The 20,528-nt window shown below is 50.9% G+C and overlaps 1 protein-coding gene across 1 annotated transcript; it reads right to left on the reverse strand.

The window, feature by feature from the left end:
- Nucleotides 1-963: 963 nt before the first annotated feature.
- Nucleotides 964-19,895, reverse strand: FAM89A (family with sequence similarity 89 member A). Its single transcript, XM_058696129.1, has 2 exons — nucleotides 19,560-19,895; nucleotides 964-2,106 (listed from the first exon to the last, which is right to left on the reverse strand). The coding sequence occupies exons 1-2, from the start codon at nucleotides 19,842-19,844 to the stop codon at nucleotides 1,843-1,845; spliced, it is 549 nt and encodes a 182-aa protein (XP_058552112.1). The 5' UTR covers nucleotides 19,845-19,895; the 3' UTR covers nucleotides 964-1,842.
- Between the last annotated feature and the right edge of the window lie 633 nt (nucleotides 19,896-20,528).

Raw genomic sequence — 20,528 nt, forward strand, 5'->3', positions numbered from 1 at the left:
ACGAACCGTGAGACCATGACCTGAGCTTAAGTCGGATGCTTAACCGACTGAGCCACCCAGGCACCCAGAAGCTGTGCATTCTAAACTGGGGGGCTCCCCCTCGCCTGAGCTTCACTCCCTGCAAGCTTCACTCCCTGGCTGTGGGTGCCCATCCTGAGAGGACAGAGTCTCCTGGCCATTGTCCGGGGCTCCAAGAAGATGCTGCTTCCCGGGCCAGTGTGAACACTAGATGGCAACTGGATCTGCGTTAGAATCACCTGGGGGACTTCTAGAAGTGTGCAGAGACCCAGGCCTCACTCCTGACTAATTAAATCAGAATGGAGATGGGGGTTCTTGAGCCAGACTCAATATTCTTCTGAAAGCCCCCCACGTGATCTTAACGTGGTCAGGGTTGAGAACAGCTGACCTGAGGTTCGACTCCTTGTTAAGTAGGGGCCCCACCTCAAAGATTCCGGGAGATGACCAGACTGCACCAGTCCTGCCACTTTTAATTCTCTTGTCCCCCCCTGAACGATTGAGCCACATACTGGAGGCAGTTTGCCGTCTCTCATTTAACTACTACTTTCAACACAGGAGATCAGCAGGAATGCTCTTCCTTCTCTGTATGCCTCACCCCAGTTCCCAACACACGGTCCGATCCCGTACATAGCAGGCTGTCAACTGTTGGTTCCTGGGGATTAGTTTTCCCTCCTCTCTCTAACCCGAAAAAGACGTTAGTAAGCAATTATCACGTCAAAAGAAAGAAGAGGGCAGGGGATCTGAAGTGGTCAGAGACAGAGCAGCGCTGAGACCCAACTTCGTGGTCCAAGAATAAATCAACAGAGGAATGAAGCGTCTTTGAAATTCTCAACGGCAAGAAAACAAACTGTAATTCTCTTTCAGTAGTTGACTGGATTCAATGCATTCAAGTTCTGGAAACGGACGATTCGGCGTTCAGACCAAAAGAACACACAACCCCAGTCAGAGAGTCTAGCATTTTATCCTCATTTTTAACCTACAAAGTGTAAAGTGTTCGTGAAGGATTTTAATAAATATATTAAGGCTTAAGGTGATCGTTGCTTTTGAGTGGAAGAGGCAGGATCGCTAATATTCTAGCTCACGTTCAGAATCTTTCATAACAAAAACGTTTGCCACCACCTTTCGGTGAATGACACAAAACATGAGCTTGCCCCAGCTTCCCACGTTCACACATCTCCGTATTAGCTCCCTCCCTCCTCCATAGAATAGACAAAGAACGATAGGAGTTGTTTCGACAGGTGAAGAGAACGCAGTCGATGGGTAGGACCTGAAATGTTTACTTTTTTGGTAAAAAGCTTCCACTGAGTCACCTGGGCAGCTAGCAGTGCGGCTTACAGAGAAATAAAGCCCAACCCAGGGCCTTAAACGCTTACAAGACAGAAACGAGAAAGGCTGCCGAATGCATAGAGGCAGGGGAGCCGCGAAATGCTAGTTTCCCTGCGTTGCAAACTGGACGCAGTTCCTACAACACAGAGGGTGCAAATCGTCCACCACCCCGTAAGGAAGTAACGAACCAGTAAAAGTCGCCTTGCGCAAAACCCCCCGAAAGGTGTCCCCCGGGGGAAAGGATGGAGGAAGAACCTTCCTCGGCAGGCGCGCCTGAGTACCACGGAGCCGAGGATGTGGCTGGGCACCTCTGGATCGCCCAGGCACAAACTCCGGCCACCAGAACACCCCGCCACGTGTGTCCTCCAGATTAAACTGACAGCACCGGCCGCTGGCGCCCGATGACCGCCCACGATGGAGGAGAGGAGCTTTCTTCAAGAGGAGAGGCAAATGCTGGTGGTCCGGTAGCAGCAGTGGCCTCTCGGCGGAGAGCCCTTTCTAGATGGATTCGAGAATCCAGTCGCTGCTGGAGAGCGGGGAGACGGGCAGCGGCAGGTCCCGTGGAGGGCCCCGCTCCCTCCCATCGTGGAGGGTGTTCTGCTCCTGGAAATAGTCCTCCTCCTCCTCGAAGAAGCCGTTCTCCAGGCCGTAGGTGCAGTCCGGGCTGGAGGCTGCCTGGCACGCTCCCTTATATTCCTGAATGGACTCGTACAGGCTGTAGAGTTGGCAGAGCAAGGACATGTCCAGCTGGCGGAGGCCAACCTTGAGGGGAGCGGGGGGAGGGGGGGAGGGAAAAACAAGAAGTCAGCACTGGAGTTTAATTTTAGTCGAACGCTCAGCCAGCAATCTGCTCGTGCCAGCACATTCTTTCCGTACCGTGGACGACGCAGGGCATCACTCGGATGCTTTGGATTTTCCAATTTGGAGAAAACCTTAATTGTGGGATGCCCACACCTCAGACGTTACTCAGTGTGTCAGGGCAGGATCGCACCGTCGGGGCGGTGGGCCCCAGCCTGTGGAATTCACCCTGGCACCCGGGCGTGCCCTGGGAAGGAACAGTGCTACGCATTCTGGTGGCCCCAACTGGTTACCCTTTGGATGCCAAGATACAAGTGTGGCCTTTCCTCATGATCAGACTCAAGAGGGGACCCGCGTGTGCCCTCCCTGATACCAAAATCATTCTCAACTCTCTGGGACAAGAGTCCCCTTGCCAGTGACAGCGGTTCAGCTGTCAGTGTCACACACTGCGCCCTGGAGCACCCACCCTCTGACCGGCTCAGCCTCCGGGCCCCCAAGAGAAGTGTTCCGACTCCCTCTCTTCGGACAAGGTCAGTCTTACCCAAAGATGGTTGTGGGATCACTCCCCAGAGCAGGCGACTGAGTAAGTCTAGTGAGACCTGGGGGCCTCCACGGATTCTCCTGGGAACCACTTTCACCACTGGTGGCTTATCAAGGAACAGTTGAAAGTCACCTATTTGTTCACCTTCAAGTTCCCTTCTTCCCACGGCCTTGTCCCAAGGGAAAGAGCACAAGTCAGCCCGGGAAATGGAGTGTTTCCATCAGTCCCAAAGACAGAAGGGTTAATCCAGTTGGAAATGCAGCCCAGCCCAGTGCATCCGACGCCACTGCATGAGAATCACCTGCGGTGATTGTTAACCGTGCGGCCTCGCGTCCAGCGGGTGTGGGGCCGCTGGTGACAGAGCTGCTGAGCTGTAGACCTCCCTGCGAGTCGTAAGGGGAGACACTCTACATAGATGCTAGGAGACCTGCCTCCTGCTTCTTGGCCCTTTTGCAAGCCATGCATCAGCTCTAAGCCTTGGCTGATGACAAGAGGGAATAATCATTTCTCTTACGGGGCTACCGGGAGGGCTCCAATGAGCTACCCATCCATTTTAATAAACAGTCATCAAATGTCTCCTGTGCAGCAAGGGCTAAAGCACCGAAGAGGCATGGGAATGTGCACACAGAAAACCGAGAAAGACAAGATCTACAGCCTAATTACCCAGCGACGAGACCCGCCATATAAGACGGTCCGACTTTCACACAAGGGAAGCTGGGGTCCAGAAAGCAGCATTCATCTCATGACTAAGACTGGGTGTTAAGTCCCAGATTTTTCTTCACGCCCTTCAACCACGCTAAACTGCCGAGGAAACACTGGCTATCTCCCTGCTCTAGCTGAGTAGACCACAGAAATGGGACCAAGGCACCTTGACTTAGCATATTTTGCCAAGACGTTCAGGGAAGACTTCAGGAGAGAGGGTCTGAGAGGGCAGAGTTGGCTGGATGGCATCCACTGTCAGAAGTCCACCCTGACTAGGTAAGTCGTGGGTAAGCCAAAAGACGCCCAGGCCACAGGGCCACATCCTAGAGTCGGACACCAACACTCTTGTTCCTGATCAGCTTGTGCACATGTCGTCATGAGGAAAAGCGGGCTCCCGACCTTTGTGTTTGGAAAATTACCCAGACGATCTTGACGTCCAGTTCTGGTGCCGAAGCCAGTGTTCTTGACACAAGTATCTGTCTTCCCTGGGCCCCTTGTATTTATTCTCCTGTGAGCACTGACTTTCAGGCCAGCCAGGCAGAAGAGCACGGAACACAGCGCGGGTTCTGGAGCCTGCCTGCTTGGGTTCAAATGCTGGCTCTGCCACTCCCTAGCTGTGAGACCAGGGACATCCTGTTCAACTTCTGGAAAGGGTGACAGCTGCTACTGTTGTTACTATGTTCATGATTCTTTCCACTCTGCCAGCCTACAGAATGCCATCTTGGAAAGGAACGGCAGGAACAGGATGTACCAGGCAGCCCGTGTGGAGCCATATTCCTCCTGCCCCAACTCAATCCCGCAGACGGAGCAGCAACCACCTGACCATCTTTGGTAGAAGATGGTCACCTGCCAGGGAAGTCACAAGCCAGCTGAAAATTAACCAGCAAACCTGCTTCTTGAGGACCAGGGTGCTCACTGCAGACTCTCGAACAGGAAAGGACCTCAAATGTCTTACTTCAAACCCTCCAAAGGAGGACCTTCCAGGCCAATTCATTCATTTTCCAACAGCCATAATTCTTCAGCATGCCAAGTCAAAATCTCCCAGCCCTTAGGTTCTAGGTCCCCTGATGCTAGGTGTGACCATTATGCAACGCACACAAATCTCATTTCTCTTAACCACCTTTTAAATACTTGAAGGTAATTTTCGGTCTGCCACCTCTAACCCCTGAAAAAAACGATTTGTTTTCTCCAGCCAGTAGCTTCGGGTCTTTCAACTATTCGCAATGATGTCCTGGTCCGTTAACCAACTAGTCCCTTCCCCAGGGACTTGCTCCTTTTTTCCCAGGGCTCCTCCATAGTGTCCGGGTCTGAATACAGTAACCAAACTGCAAGACTCTGACTTGGCAAGTTCACACATACCTACTGTCCGTGCTAGGATTTAATACAAGGAATGGAAACTCTAATAAAGAAAGCCACACCCTCTTAGAGTCTTAGTAGTATTTGCTTAAAAAGTCATAAACTAGGGGCGCCTGGGTGGCTCAGTCATTTGGGCATCTGACTTCAGCTCAGGTCACGATCTCATGGTTTGTGGGTTCAAGCCCGTCGGGCTCTGTGCCGACAGCTTGCAGCCTGGAGCCTGCAGCCTACTTTGGATTCTGTCTCTGTCTTTCTCTCTGCCCTTCCCCTGCTCACACTCTGTCTCTCTCAAAAATAAACCAACATTTTTTTTTAAATTTTTTTTAACGTTTATTTTTTATTTTTGAGACAGAGAGAGACAGAGCATGAATGGGGGAGGGGCAGAGAGAGAGGGAGACACAGAATCGGAAGCAGGCTCCAGGCTCTGAGCCATCAGCCCAGAGCCCAACGCAGGGCTCAAACTCACGGACCATGAGATCGTGACCTGAGCTGAAGTCGGACGCTTAACCGACTGAGCCACCCAGGTGCCCCTCAACCAACGTTTTAAAAAAAGTCATAAACTAATACAACCCTGGATGTTAACTAGCCTGGAATTATTAAAAAAAAAAAAAAAAAAAAAGTCATAGAGAAGATTCATCTGGAATCCTGAAGCGATTTCTACCGAGTCACTCTAATACCAGTAGGGCTGGGCAATCCCAAAACTGTTTCCCACCCTGGAAATGAATGAGGAAAAACCAGAAGGAGCAGTACCGGACCAGGCCTGGCCTTCATCTTCTGGGCAGGGTGGGCGTGGGCCCAGGGGGGCACAGGGGAACACGGGGCTCTACAGCCCTAACAACCGCTAACCGGGTTTCTGAGGCTCTAACTTCCTCTGACTCCACACAACTCAAAGACCTGTGGTCCCAAGCTTTTCTCTTCAGGTGCCCTGTCCAAGGTCTTCCAGGCCCCGAGTCAGGATCATGTCCTGGACCTTTCTGGGCGGCAGCAGCTGGAATGACGCACCAAGTTGCCCTGTCATCGGGTGGAACGCTGGCCTAGAAACGGAGGTCGGACCCGCCTAGGAATACAGCTCCGTCCTGCACACACCTATTACCCTGCTGAACAGACGCCAAGTGCTTAGACTAAGTTAACAGGGATTTAAGCACACACACGTGCACGCACATGCCTACACACACCCCAGTTTCTCAGTGCCTTCTGCAGGCACTAGACCAAACTCCTCTGAGTTACCAGCCATCCTCCAAATGAACTCGGCGGGCAGGAGGGAAGTAGCTACATGAGCAAGTCAGTTTCCCCGCCGGGCGCCTCTCCCTCGGCGGTGGCTGATTCAACACTTTAACTTACATTTTCTAGAGGCAAACTGAAAATCCCTAGGCAGCGTTCTATAATCTGGTCTGAATCTGCGCTCTCCTACCTGCACCTCATGCAACGGTTGGCCAGAGGTCCCTTCTTCCCCAGACTGTCCCGGACCTGTCCCCACTGTGTTAAAAAGCCTCTTTGCTTGCCCGGCCCAACGCCAGCTTCTCCTCCGCTCTTTGGACCTTGGCTGAGGCACCGGTGCTCCCCAGTTCCCCCCACCTTCTCTGCCTGCCTTGTGCTGCCAGTAAGCACATGGGTCTGCTTTCTTCTAATGTAGGACAAGCCCACATGCAGTGACCCAGCTACTGTCTGCATCAGGGAGAGAGACTCAGGACAGCTCCAGAAATCAAACTCACTCTCAACCTTGAAGGCCGGGGGGAAGGGATGGGTGTCTGAGAATATGGAAGGGGAGAGAGGGACCATGCAAGAGAACTCAACTGCAGAGTGGTTTCAGAACGTGATTAAATCACCCACGAACAGGAACCTGTCCTCCCAGAAAAAAGAACTGGGGTGGGGCCAAGCCCTCAGCAAGCCCACTAACCCCCCTCCCCCACCACTGTCCCCATACTACAAGCAGGGGAAGCCTGTCACCTTAGTGATCTGTTCCCACATGTCCCTGAAGGCCAGCTGATCTAATTCATGGCTGGATTCAGAAAATACAGCTCTTTTGTGAAAGCAGATTGCAAAACTTCAGATAATTGAAGAAAACTACAGAATATTCTAAGACCGTGTAATTTGTAGCCCTTATTCTAGACCTTCAAGACAATTAAGAACAATCAGCTAGCTTCCATTGCTTTAAACTGCTAATGCCATTCCTTCCTCTCTCTGTCTGGGCTTCCTGCTTAACTTCCTGGTCATGTTCTTCTCTTTTCCCCTGCACAGAGCTCCCCACCACCCCCCACCCCTGCTGCCACGCACAGGTGGCTCAGCAACCCACATCTCCAACAATGGGGCCCAACAATCCTGAATCACCCTCGAAATGGTCTCAAAGACGCCCAACAGACTGGCCACATGAATACAAGTCACATCGGACAGGGTACTGGTTCCCAGCCGGGTTTCGGGGTGCTAAGTTTCTACCTTTGGAAGGTGCCATGGGTCAGTGTTGTTCCCAACTTTCACACAATTCCAGCAGGTACGTGACCATTCGGATACAAGGCTCGGAAGATGAAAGGAACTTTTTAAAAGGAAGCTTTTGATGACTGAAAACAAAGCATCACAAAAAACTTCAGGGTATTTTTTTTTTAGAAATAAGTGGTAGTTAAGAAAAATAGTTTTAAGAAACTACAAGCTGGGGTGACTCACCAGTACATAAACAAAAGCAACTTCTTCCCAAATCCAGCAATAAGTAGGAAACACAACAGAGACAAAAATAATCGGTTTTGTTTGTGTTTGCTCCATAGGCGCAGCCGGCTCTGTGCGTGGGGCTGGGGAGAAGCAGGTCAACGTGGGGGGATGGGTTAGTTCAGTAAATCATACTGGGACCGGCTCTGAGATGACCCCCCCACTGCCACACCAGACCATTATCTCCCCACCGCATTCCTCAACCTAAGATGGGCAGGGTTGCACAGATTCCAAGTGAAACTAAAGAATCATGAGCTATAATATAGGCAGGGAGGGGGGTGGTGTGAAATACGGGGACAGATGCAAAAAAAGGTTTGTTGGATGAAAATTCACATCGAAACATAAGGAGGTAAGGACTTGGCTTTGAAAAGTAGGGTAAAGTCATACAATAAAAACTAGGCAGTCATTTCAAAGGGTGAGCAGCTGAGTACAACAGTGACCCACAACAGTGACCCAGGTGTGGTGCTGAGCACAAAAGCTCAGGTTACCAAACAGTACACGGTAGGAATTCACTTTATATGCATAAGCACACATGTGCAAGCTTCTGACCGGAAGAGAAAAGGTCTGTTAGCAGAACTTACCTCTAGAAAGTGGGACTGGGAATTTATAGCCTTCTGCACTGCTTAATTTTTTTCTCAACGAGCACAATGCTCTCAATTTTAAAACCTAGGAATAACGGGCGCCTGGGCGGCTCAGGTAAGCGTCCGGCTTTGGCTCATGCTCTCATGGTTCGTGGGTTCGAGCCCAGTGTCGGGTAGGTGCTGACAACTCAGAGCCCGGAGCCTGCTACGATTCTCTGTCTCCCTTTCTCCCTGTCCCTCCCCCGCTTGCAGGTGCTCTCACACTCTCTCAATTTATAAACGTTAAAAAAAAAACTAGTAACAATAAAAAAGCATATCATGTAGGCAACACCACACAGGGCTGCATGCCTGTGAAACCTGCGCGGCGGTCTGACTGGTAACGGCAACAAAAGCCTTAAAATAGCACACAACTTTTAACCAGCTAACTGTTCCCTTCTAGGGATTGACCGGAGAGAAGAAAATCTCGGTGGTGCACAAATACATAATCTCCTCCTTGTTCTGTGTGGTAGGTGCCGATTCTGTTATGATGAGGAAATTGGGGCCCGGAAAGATGAAGGCTCTTGATCATCGGCATACAGTAGGAGGGCAGGGAGCAGCACCCATGTTTAGGACTCCAAGGTCAGCGCTTTGACCACCAGCCTGTACTGCCCGCACAGCTGACCCGGGCAAAGAGGTGTCGCCGTGTCAGCTGGGATAGCAGCTTGCTAGCTGCTAACATCACAGATGACTTGTATTTGGCTTTTCTGAACTTTCTGGATTTTCTACTATGAATATGTATTAACTTACAATGAGACCATTTTCAAAGTTACCTTTCAAAAACGGAATGAATGACTAAGCACACACGGATGGCTTGTGAACGAATTTATTTTACAGAAGACCTGGGAAATGCCCCCAAGTCTGATCCAGGTGTCCAGCGGGTATCTGCGAGGCTGGAATGCAATAAAGCAGTGACCTGATGGATCATAACCTGATTTTTGAAAAAAGGACGCGGTGACCAAAGGACGCTGACCTGCATACTCTTTTGCAAAGGAAAACCGAAGAGAAAGATTTCTTTGGTGTCGATCCAGTAGGAGAAGGGGCTATTAACTTGGCAGCTCAGGCTGGACTGAGATCCCCCTGAAGGACTTTTTTTGTTTAATTTTTTATATTTGAGAGACAGAGAGCAAGTAGGGGAGGGGCACAGAGACAGAATAGGAAGCAGGCTCCAGGCTCCGAGCTGTCGGCACACAAGCCCGACGCAGGGCTCGAACCCACGAACTGTGAGATCATGACCTGAGCCAAAGTCTGACGCTGAACCGACTGAGCCAACCAGGCGCCCGGCCCCTGAAGGACTTCTAAACTCCCTGGTGGCCCGTAATTCTGTGCTCACTAAGCAAGCTTCCAGTCCATCATGTGGCCCCTGCGTGGCACTGTCCTCTCCTGGGTGGAAAAGCATTTGGGTTACTTGGTCTCCTTCGTCTCCTGTGCGGGCCCTAGGCTCACCGGGCTGAGAACTACACTCTGAAGAGTCAGGGTGATTCAGAGACAGAAAACAGACCAGGCTGCGTGGCTGCACCCCCAGATTAAGCCACACCCACAGTTCCTGCAGCTTTACACTCGCCCATATGCCCTCTCTACCACGTAAGGTGGTTTCAGTGTGTTTACTGCTCACAGCTAGTGTGTTTACTACTCCACACTGACGGAGCCCATTCTGCAACCTCTTCCAGGCCACACTGGCTTCCCTCGAACCTGAACTAATATTGGTACCAATGAAGTGATGGCTTTGCACATTCTTTTACTTTTTCCCCATTATAAAAATAAAACGTTCTAGTCATATTAAAACGTCAATGGTTCATAATTATGTGAACCATAATTCCCTCCTCCCATGTTCTAAAGCAGCTGTCTCCAAATGTTTTGGTCTTGGGACCTCTAACTATTGAGGGCCCCTAAGAGCTGTCATTTATGTGTATTATACCTGTCAACATTTACCTTATTAGGAATTGAGACTGAGTTTTCATATTGATCCATTTAAACATAAATAATATACCCATTACATGTTAACATAACTTTTTTTTAATGTTTATTTATTTTTGACAGAGAGAGAGAGAGACAGAGCATGAGTGGGGGAGGGACAGAGTGGGAGACACAGAATCCGAAGCAGGCTCCAGGCTTTGAGCTGTCAGCACAGAGCCAGATGCGGGGCTCGAACCCACGGACCGCGAGGGCATGACCTGAGCCAAAGTCGGACGCTCAACCGACTGAGCCCCCCAGGCGCCCCAACATAACGTTTTTATGAACGCCACCACTTTGTACATCTTTTTAATGCCTGGCTTATCTCCTGCATTTGATCCTTTGTGACCCGTTGCTTTGGTTGAAGTAAATGAAGAAAATCTGGCCTCACACAGATATGAAATAGCCTTTTAGAAAACAGTGGGTTTTCTTCTTGGACACTACCCTTCAGTTGGCTGCAGTGTGGAATTTGAAACTATGCCAATGGACTTTTTATACTGTTACATTAAAATCCATCAGGGGCGCCTGGGTGGCTCAGTCGGTTAAGCATCCGACTTTGGCTCAGGTCATGATCTCACGGAGTTCATGGGTTCGAGCCCCGCGTTGGGCTCTGTGCTGACCGCTCAGAACCTGGAGCCTTCTTCGGAATCTGTGTCTCCCTCTCTCTCTGCCCCGCCCCTGCTCATGCTCTGTCTCTCTCGGTCTCAAAAATAAATAAACATTAAAAAAATCTTTTAAAATCTATCAGTCTTGCACTTTGAATGGATCTTTTAACCAGGTGTGATTTTGTAACAGCAAGCATTAGTGCTATGAAAACTGTGAAAAATTGACTCACTGAATTATGCAGACCTTCCAAATGTTGATACATTTCCCTCGGTAATTTTTTTTTTTTTTTTTTTTTTTTAAGTAGGCTCCACACCCAGCCCAGGCCTTAAACTCATGACCCTGAGACCAAGACCTCTGCTGGGATGGAGTCAATACTTAACCGACTAAGCCACCCAAGTGCCCCCTCCTTAGGTAATATTTTAAAACAACTCATTTATCAATATGACAACCACATAACTATGGACACTGAAAAGGATCTAGGGACCCCTAAATGTCCCCCAGCCCACACTTTAAGAGCAGTTTTAGGGGGCGCCTGGGTGGCTCATTCAGTTAAGCATCTGACTTCAGCTCAGGTCATGATCTCACAGTTCATGAGTTCAAGCCCCGCATCGGGCTTTGTGCTGACAGCTCAGAGCCTGGAGCCTGCTTCTGATTCTGTGTCTCCCTCTCTCTCCCTGCTCCTCCTCTGCTCGTGCTCTGTCTCTATGTGTCTCAAAAATAAATAAAATGTTAAAAAATTAAAAAAAAAAAGAAGTTTTAAAGATACCCACTTTTAGCAGTTTAGTATGTATCCCTCGAGACACCATGTTTATGCAAGCTGTTTAGCTAGATACCACATATACACACGTCTGTGCAACTTACTTTTTCGTACTGTGAACATCTAGGTTCATATAGTTATCACACGCTTTTCAGTGAGTTTCGATCACTATTCTATATCACTGCAAGACACATCTGAGTGCAAGTATCATTACCCACTGTGTGACTATTACTGTAAGAAAAATTTATAAAAATGAAATTGCAGAAGGGGTTGAGAAAGGAAAAGGATGCTTTCCTTCCAATCCCTCCCCAGTCCTGGGCCTGCAAACAGGAGACCATTCCTCAAGGGTTTGTATCCAAAGCCTAAAAAAAGGCCACCTGCTGCACCCGCCCCCACCCCACAAACTATGATACATATACACCTTTCTAGTTGTGCTTTTATTGGGTGGATCCTGGGGTGGGGACAAGTACTATACAGAGCAATTACAGCCTAAACAGTCTAATTTTTAAAAAAAATTTTTTTTAATGTTTATTCATTTTTTGAGAGAGAGAGCATGTGCGTGGCGGGTTGGGGCGGGGAGAGGCAGAGAGCAAGAGGCAGACACAGAATCGGAAGCAGGCTCCAGGCTCCGCGAGCTGTCAGCACAGAGCCCGACGCGGGGCTCGACCTCCCAACTGCGAGATCATGACCTGAGCTGAAGTCCAACGTTTAGCCGACTGAGCTACCCAGGCGCCCCTAGACAGCTTAATTTTTGACGAACACGGTCCAAGAACAACAACCTTGTGCTGCTCTTCCTTTTCTTTGTAGAATTTACAGACACCACGTGGTGTCCTCAGGGACACCAAGCACATGGCAACAGGTAGGTCCTGTACTTGTGCCTACACTATTTTTTTTTTAATTTTTTTTTAACGTTTTTATTTATTTTTGAGACAGAGAGAGAGACAGCATGAATGGGGGAGGGTCAGAGAGAGAGGGAGACACAGAATCGGAAACAGGCTCCAGGCTCTGAGCTGTCAGCCCAGAGCCCGATGCGGGGCTCGAACTCGCAGACCGCGAGATCGTGACCTGAGCTGAAGTCGGACGCTTAACGGACTGAGCCACCCAGGCGCCCCACCTACACTATTTTATGACAGAGTAAACTTCTGCAGGCACCATCAAGACCCATATAGGCAGGAGGGAGAAAGAATTATATTGTTATAGCCAAAAGGAGCCTATATGGCATTTAATTCTCATTTTCCCCATAAGGGACCTCTAGCTGAAAATAGCAAAGTGCTTGCTTCAATTATACCACATAATCTAATAACAGAATTGGGGCTCTTGATGCCTGGTTCAGGAGCTTCCCAAATCTTTCTTTTAATATATTTTTTTAAGTTTATTTATTTTGAGAGAGTGAGAGAGCACGGGAGCAGGGGAGGGGCAGAGAGAGAGAGAGGCGGAGAGAAAGAGAGAGAATCCCAAGCAGGCTCCACGCTGTCAGCACGGAGCCTGACTCAGGGCTCGATCCCACCAACCGTGAGATCATGACCTGAGCCGAAATCACAGGTAGGATGTAACTGACTGCACCACCCAGGTGCCCCAGGAGCTACCCAATTTTTTTTTTTTTTAAATTTTTTTTTTCAACGTTTTTTATTTATTTTTGGGACAGAGAGAGACAGAGCATGAACGGGGGAGGGGCAGAGAGAGAGGGAGACACAGAATCGGAAACAGGCTCCAGGCTCCGAGCCATCAGCCCAGAGCCCGACGCGGGGCTCGAACTCACGGACCGCGAGATCGTGACCTGGCTGAAGTCGGACGCTTAACCGATTGCGCCACCCAGGCGCCCCATGAGCTACCCAATTCTTAAACAGCTTGTTCAAAATGCAGATTCTGTCTTCTCCTAGTCTGATACTGCTGGTATAGGAAGAGGCCCGGGAATTAGCATTTTAGCAAGCAGCCCGGAGGATTCTGGGGCTGGTGGTCCATTTTTCAGGGAACACAATACACAAAGACAGTATTAAAGGACACCAGACATTCCGCTCTCCTATGATCAACATCAATCAAGAATGCTGTACCGGAGGCTAATGCTGTTATTCCAGATGGCATTTCACAGGCCTGACTTTGGGACTGGACCTTTACCATAAACCCTTTTAAAGACTAAAATCCCCTAACACACCGGCTTCACGTGCAGGATAAGAGCTGAATTCCACGGGAATGCGGGCTATTCAAGCTAACGCACGTCTCCTGGAATACAGTTCACTGAACAAACTCATTGGACATGCACTTGTTCTCTCAACTAAAACGCAGGGAAGAGAAGCATTGCTGGTCTCAGAAATCTAGCGTTATTGAATCAGATTAAATTCTTCGCCTAAACCACCGCAGCCCAGGCACTCAAAGGTTCTGTGTGGATGACTTCCCACTCACACCCGGGTTGGTGACCAAAATAGCTATTTGACAGTTTTAACGGGTGAGGGGGGGGGGGAACACGAAAAAAAAAAAAGGTTCCAAATCAAAGCTGTTAGAACCTGCCCCTGATGGTGTAAGAGGTGGACCCCAAGAATCCCTACGATAGCAGCCCCTCAAAGATGTCCTGCCCCCCATATCTGAGAATCTGCTGTCCACGCTTTCGTGTGACTCTCTGGGGTGTTCAAACTTGATGAGCTAATGTCACGGAGCCGCTGGATGGGTGGTCTGTGTACAAACATCAAGGAAAGTGTGTGTCGGGGGTCCCGGCTGACACTGAGAGTCAAGGGTGTCCTGCAGCCACACGCAAGGATTTGAAAAGCCAACCCAGATCCAGTGAGCAAATATGGCTTTATCCGCTTAGCAGGTAAGAGTCTATTAAACTGGGGGGGCCCTTCAGGGCAAAGTATTTTTACGTAGAAAGAGGTCTGGGATACATAGTTTGTCCAGCAGCCCCCTGCTCTATTTCTGCTAACTGGCCTTTCTTTGCGGGGGGATCTCCAGCACCCCCACCCCTCCCCTACCCCATCCACATGGTCACACTATCTTAGTAAAATGCGATCCTGTCCTCAGTCACTACTAGCTGGCCCACGCTGGCCAGACCACCCAAGCTGGGCCCGCTGGCGTCCTTCCACACAGTATTTACCAACTGGAACTAAGAAGCATGGCCGAAACTGAGTGTGGACCCTGTTAACAGCCACGGTCCAAAACGTGGGAAAAAAATAAAATGATGCGGGGGGAGGGGGGGGAGGAGAATACGGTGGGCTTCCCGGATGCCCCATCGGCCCTGGTTCCAGTCTGTCTCTGTATATATCCAGCCCTTCGAGAGTTTTCTTCAGCAAGAGCTGGTTCAGACGGAGTTACTATCACTCACACGGAGAGCCCAGGCATGAAAACTGAGAGGTGATCCACGCTACAGCACTCCTATTGGCTTAAAGATGACCACATCTCCCAGATGGTATAACGCTCCTGAAATGGCTAGAGAGTTTCCTTGGATCTCCATAGCATTTTACACCTAACACGCACCCAACGAACATCTGTTGAATGTGATTCTAAAAGATCCTCTGATGTTTAAAAAAAACAAAAACAAAAAACCAACAAACTCAGCTTCTGGTCTTAAAGGACTTTTTTCCGGTCTATAGAGCAGGTAAGCTATAGAGCTCAGTATTATCTGTGTGACCCTCCCCGCATCCCAAATGGCCCCACTCCCCCCACCCGCCCCGGGGCAGGGCGGGGACCACAGCAGCAGGATAAAGCTTCACCGAGGAGGGTTCCTAGAACAGGAAGTGCTAACTCAGGGGGTACAGCAGGCACCATGCGGGGCAGGGAACCACCAAGTCCACACAGCTCCCCTGCCCTCAGAGCCCAGACTGCCCCGGACCCAACACCCCCACCCCTCACTGTCTTATCACCAGGTCCAAGCCTCTTTTCCAGCCTCCAGCTCCTCATTTTTAAATGTGTAACATACTCCTCCACTGATGTAATGACAAACCACCTTTCCCTCTAAAGGAGCCACCCCTCCTGACTCCCCCGTTGCTGCAATGAACCCCACCTTCCCAATGATGGATTAGCAAGGTTATTGCTCTCCTGCACAATGGCAGACTCTGCAGTTACTGAAGACATTGTAACATGTGTTGACTAGGAAAACCTTTGCAAGATGTGCTCCTGAAAATGCAACTAAGAATGTATAATGCGATCCGTGTGTATTTGTGTCGGTGGGAGTGCCTGTGCATGCGAGCAGTACAATGCAAGGGTTAAAACAAAGCTTTGGGACACATCTGGTTGAATCTGTGATCTTAGGGGAATTAAATTCTGAGTGATTTTTTAAAATATATGGAAATAGGGTGGACCTTAGAGAGGATTATGCGAAGTGAAGTAAGTCAGACACAGAACGACAAATACCATATGATTGCACTTACATGTGGAATCTAAAAGGCAAAACATGCACAAACTAACCAAAAGCAGAAACAGACCCAAGAATACAGAGAACAGACCAATGGTTGCCAGAGGAGACAGAGTGGGGGGGATGGGCAAAATGGGTGAAGGTCCAGGAGGTACAGGTTTCCAGTTCTGGAATGAGTTGAGTCACAGGGATGAAAGGCACAGCATAGAGAATATAGTCAGTGGCATCGTAATAGCGTTGTGTCGTGACAGATAGTAGCCACGCTTGTAGTGAGCATCCCAGAACACAGAGACTTGAGTCAGTGTGTGGTACACCTGAAACTAATGTTAACATTGTGTGTCAAGCATACAGGAAGGGAGGGAGGGAGGGAGGAAGGAAAAGAGGGAGGGAGGAAGGAAGGAAAGAGGGAGGAAGGAAGGAAGGAAGGAAGGAAGGGAGGAAGGGAGGAAGGAAGGAAGGAAGGAGGAAGGAAGAAGGGGAAGGAAGGAAGGAAGGAAGGAAGGAAGGAAGGAAGGAAGAAGGAAAGAAGGAAGGAAGGAGGGAGGGAGGAAGGAAAGAGGGAGGAAGGAAGGAAGGAAAGAAGGAAGGAGGGAGGAAGGAAGGAAGAAGGAAAGAAGGAAGGAGGGAGGGAGGGAGGGAGGGAGGGAGGGAGGGAGGGAGGAAGAAAGGAAGGAAGAAGGTAGCAAGGAAGGAAGGAGGGATGGAGGAAGGAAGGGAGGAGAGAGGGGGAGGAAGGAAGGAAGGGAGGAAGGAAAAATAAAGAGAAGAAAAGAAAGGAGAGAAAGAAAGAGAGAAAAAAGAGGGAGGTAAGAAGGAAGGAAGAAAGAACTTGAGTATCCATCTCATGGAGAAGTTCTGATGTACAGAAAGCATTTACATTGTGCCTACACAGGAAATATCCCAAACTATTAACAGTGATTATCTCAGGGTGCTAGGTCTATGAGGAACTTTTCATTGTTTTGCTTAGCTGCACTTTCCATAAAAAAACTTAACGTCTCCTCCCAGACTCTAATAGTTAACTGGCAACTCCTGCATTTTCTGCTTCAGAGAAGTGTCTCCCATTTGCTTCTTGTTTCCCGGTCACTGGCCTCCACCCTGCTGGAGGCTCTCACCTTCTCCAAGCACACCTCTAGCACCCCCCACTTCTGCTTCCTCTGCACCCTGCTATCAAGTTAATTCCTCAAAGTCTGATTCTGTGCCAGTCTTCCACTTCAACCCTTCCCACGCTACTTGAGGCTCTCTGGAACCCACCTTCCCAGTGCCCGCTCCCTCTTTAAGGTACAATCTGCGCTATTCCCTTGTTGATTATCAGAGAGGCCTTGAGACACCACCACTGCTGGCTTGCACAGGACTTTCAAAAAAAAAAAAAAAAAAAGGATTAATCACATGAATCTGTGACTGCACAGGACTTTTTCAAAAAGGGATTAATCACATTCTGCCAGGACTTCTAGTACATCCCTCGACACAGATTTGACCTCGGGGCCTTCCAATGAAATAGATCAACACAAATTATTCCAGATAATTCAGGAATGAACTCCGTTTAAGTTACTACTTGGACCCCACTGCCCCAGGCTAGTAAATCTCTTAAAGCCCAAACACCCAGAGGGGTGCCTGGGTGGCTCAGCTGGTTAAGCTTCGGCCTTCAGCTCAGGTCATGATCTCACAGCTCGTGGGTTCGAGCCCCGCGTTGGGCTCTGTGCTGACAGCTGGGAGCCTGAAGCCTGCTTCGGATTCTGTGTCTCCCTTTCACTCTGCCCCTTCCCCCGCTCACACTGTCTCTCTCTCTCTCTCTCAAAAATAAATAAACATTAACAAAAAAAACAAAAACAAAAAAAGCCCAAACACCTAGAGTACTTTTAAAGACCTTGGGGCATTCTGTGAAAGAACTTGTCAAGGCCTGTAGCCATATCTTATCTTTATCTCAGCTAAATATCAGACGGACCAAAGATAGCAGTTTATTTTTCCTTGTATTTCAAATACTTAGAGCTCTGGTCCAAGGCATAATTATAAGGTTGTGGCTGTTCTCCATCTGAACCAGGAGGGACCTGGAAAAATACTTCTGGGAATAGCACATCGACTCCCAAGCCACTAGAGTGTGTTTATGAACCAGAGCTTCAGAAAAGGAGTGGCCCTGAGGTTTTCCTGTCTGTTCCAGTGTCGAACTTAACCCGGGATGAGTACTCCCATTTCACCCCCATATTTGTGCCACATCTAAATCCCAACTGTAAACATCCTAGATGTGGATTTATCTACTTAAAATGCAGCTCACTAGCTGTGCAATGCTGGTGTCAATTAATGTTTATTAATAAATCAAAAATGGTTGTCTTGGAATTTGAGTCATTCTGTAAGAAGCTTATAAAATCTATTCAGAGAGAACTGGAAATCACAATTTCAGTGCCAGCCACAGAGTGGGAAGACAATATCTAATTGATTAAAAAACAAGACTGCTTTTCCAGATTTAATTAAGTCTCACTTTTCAGAATGGATATGCTCCTGAAAAAAAAAAAAGAAAGAAAGACATAAGTTGTTTCTTTTTAATTTTTTTTTTCAACATTTTTTATTTATTTTTGGGACAGAGAGAGACAGAGCATGAACGGGGGAGGGGCAGAGAGAGAGGGAGACACAGAATCGGAAACAGGCTCCAGGCTCCGAGCCGTCAGCCCAGAGCCTGACGCGGGGCTCGAACTCACGGACCGCGAGATCGTGACCTGGCTGAAGTCGGACGCTTAACCGACTGCGCCACCCAGGCGCCCCGACGTAAGTTGTTTCTAAACAGTATCTTAACGTACCAGATGCATCTACAAAGGATTTCTGTGATAAGTTTTTTGGCAAATTGAGTCTTAGGAAAAAAGCAGCTTTCGTGTATTAGATTTCCTTAATAAAGTTTCTACCTGTACTTAAAAGAGGATAAGAACCTGCACTAAGTGAAAGAAAGGGGCCGATTCCAAGATGAAAGCCCGGTGGCCAGGGGTAGGTGATCAGGGCCCAGCGGGAAGTTAGAAAGGAGGGAAGTTTGTTCTCCGCTGGCCTAGCCTAAGCCTGTTGAAGAAAGCTGGAGAAAGGCTCGAGGTCACCTAAATCCCAGCCCTTGCCCTGTTTTGGCGTCACCTGAAATCCTGTGTCCCGGTCCACATCACCAAATGTACTTCCAAAGGACTGAAAAAAGCTAAGCCCCACTGTCTGGCGCCCAGACACGACCCGAAGAACCCACACGGGCTTCACCCAGACGGGGAAGCGGGTTGGGGGATTCGGTTCCACCACGCTGAGGGGTTGGGCCGAGCGCTCGCCTTCACAGCCATCTGAGGCTGGAGCCATCCCGAAGTAATCGGATTCTGCACGCGCCGCCTGGGGCGCGGGGGAGGGGGGCGAGGGCTGTTCCAATCTGCTGTCTACACTCGCGCGGAAAAAACTGTCCTCTCCCAGGCAGCAAAACACAGTCGCACACAGCCCTTCACCCCACAGCCGAAGTGAAAGCCCTTCCCTGACCCCGGAGGTCTGTTTCACTCGGGAGAGGAGTGACCGCGGCGCGCCGCGTCCGCCCAGAGGCCACGAGCGAACCCCACAACGCGCCTCCCGTTTCCGAGCCAGCTGGGGCCGGACCTGGGGCGCCCGGGCTCCGAAAACTGCCTTTTGGGTGGGGACCCTCCCCGGGTGAGGGTTGCACCGTGGGCAGAGAGGACAGGATCCCTCACTCGGCGCCGGCTCCAGGAGCAAAAGAGCCAGAAAGGGGCGGGTGGGCGCGCAGACTTCCGGAGCAGAGCGCGGGTCCCGGCGAACTTTCCCGGGACGGCGAGCCCGGACGGGGAACCCCCCCCCCCCCGCCCCGACCCGCGGAGCCCCCCTTACCATCTCCTTGCGGAGCAGGGCCAACGCGGCGTCCAGGTTGGGAGGCTTGGCGGGCAGCCCCGCGGCCCGGGCCCCGCCGCCGCCCGCGCCCCCGCGGCTCAGCTCGTCCTGGATGCGCGACTTCTGCGCGTACAGACGCTCCAGGTGTCGCCAGCCCCCCGACGCGCCGCCGCCCGACGCCGAGTGCAGCAACCCGCTCAGGCTCTTGGGCAGTGGGGGCAGTCCGTCCACCCGCAGCCCCCGGACCGCGTCCGCCGCCCCCGGAGCGGCTCCGGCCCCGCTCATCGCGCCGGACCCGGCCACGCGCCTGTCCCGCCGCCGCCGCCGCCCGGGCCCCAAGCCTCCTCGGATCCGCCCCCTTCCCGGTGGCGCCCCACCCACTTCCCCTCCCCGCCTCCCGGCCTCCGCCTCCGCCCCCGCCCCGCCTCCCCGCCTCACGCCCGGACCCCCCTGGCGGCCCCCGCCCCGGCCCGGCTCACCCCCCCAGCCCCGCCCATTCGCCCCCAGGCCCCCTACGCCTGTGTCCGCCCCCGCATCCCTGCTCACTTCCAACTTTGCCCCCTTACTTTTCGCCCCGCCCCCACTCCCGAGCACCGCCCCGCGCCCCGCCTCACCTCAGGCCCCTCCCTGGACTCCCCCCTCACCTGCCCACAGTCCTGGGGGACGGCTCCATTGGCGAGGTGGCCTTCCCACCGGCCGCCAAACCTGCTTGTAATTACCGAGGGAGCCCCCACGTCCGATGCAACCCGACGGACGGCTCGTGAGGGGGTGGGGGACAAAGGCTCCCGCTCGGAGAGAAGGTCAGGCAGTGCTGGAGGACCCCCCCCCTCCCCCGCCCGCGGTCTTCGTCCCCAGAGGCCAGGGCCCTACAGGCAGAGTCCCGGCCAAATGAGGTGGGGGAGGCGGGGCTCTGGCCACAGGACCCCTGCCCCTCCCCCAGGCCTGAATCGGGACCTCCTTTTAAGTCCA

Source organism: Neofelis nebulosa, chromosome 13 (assembly GCF_028018385.1).
Source record: "Neofelis nebulosa isolate mNeoNeb1 chromosome 13, mNeoNeb1.pri, whole genome shotgun sequence".
NCBI lineage: Eukaryota > Metazoa > Chordata > Mammalia > Carnivora > Felidae > Neofelis > Neofelis nebulosa.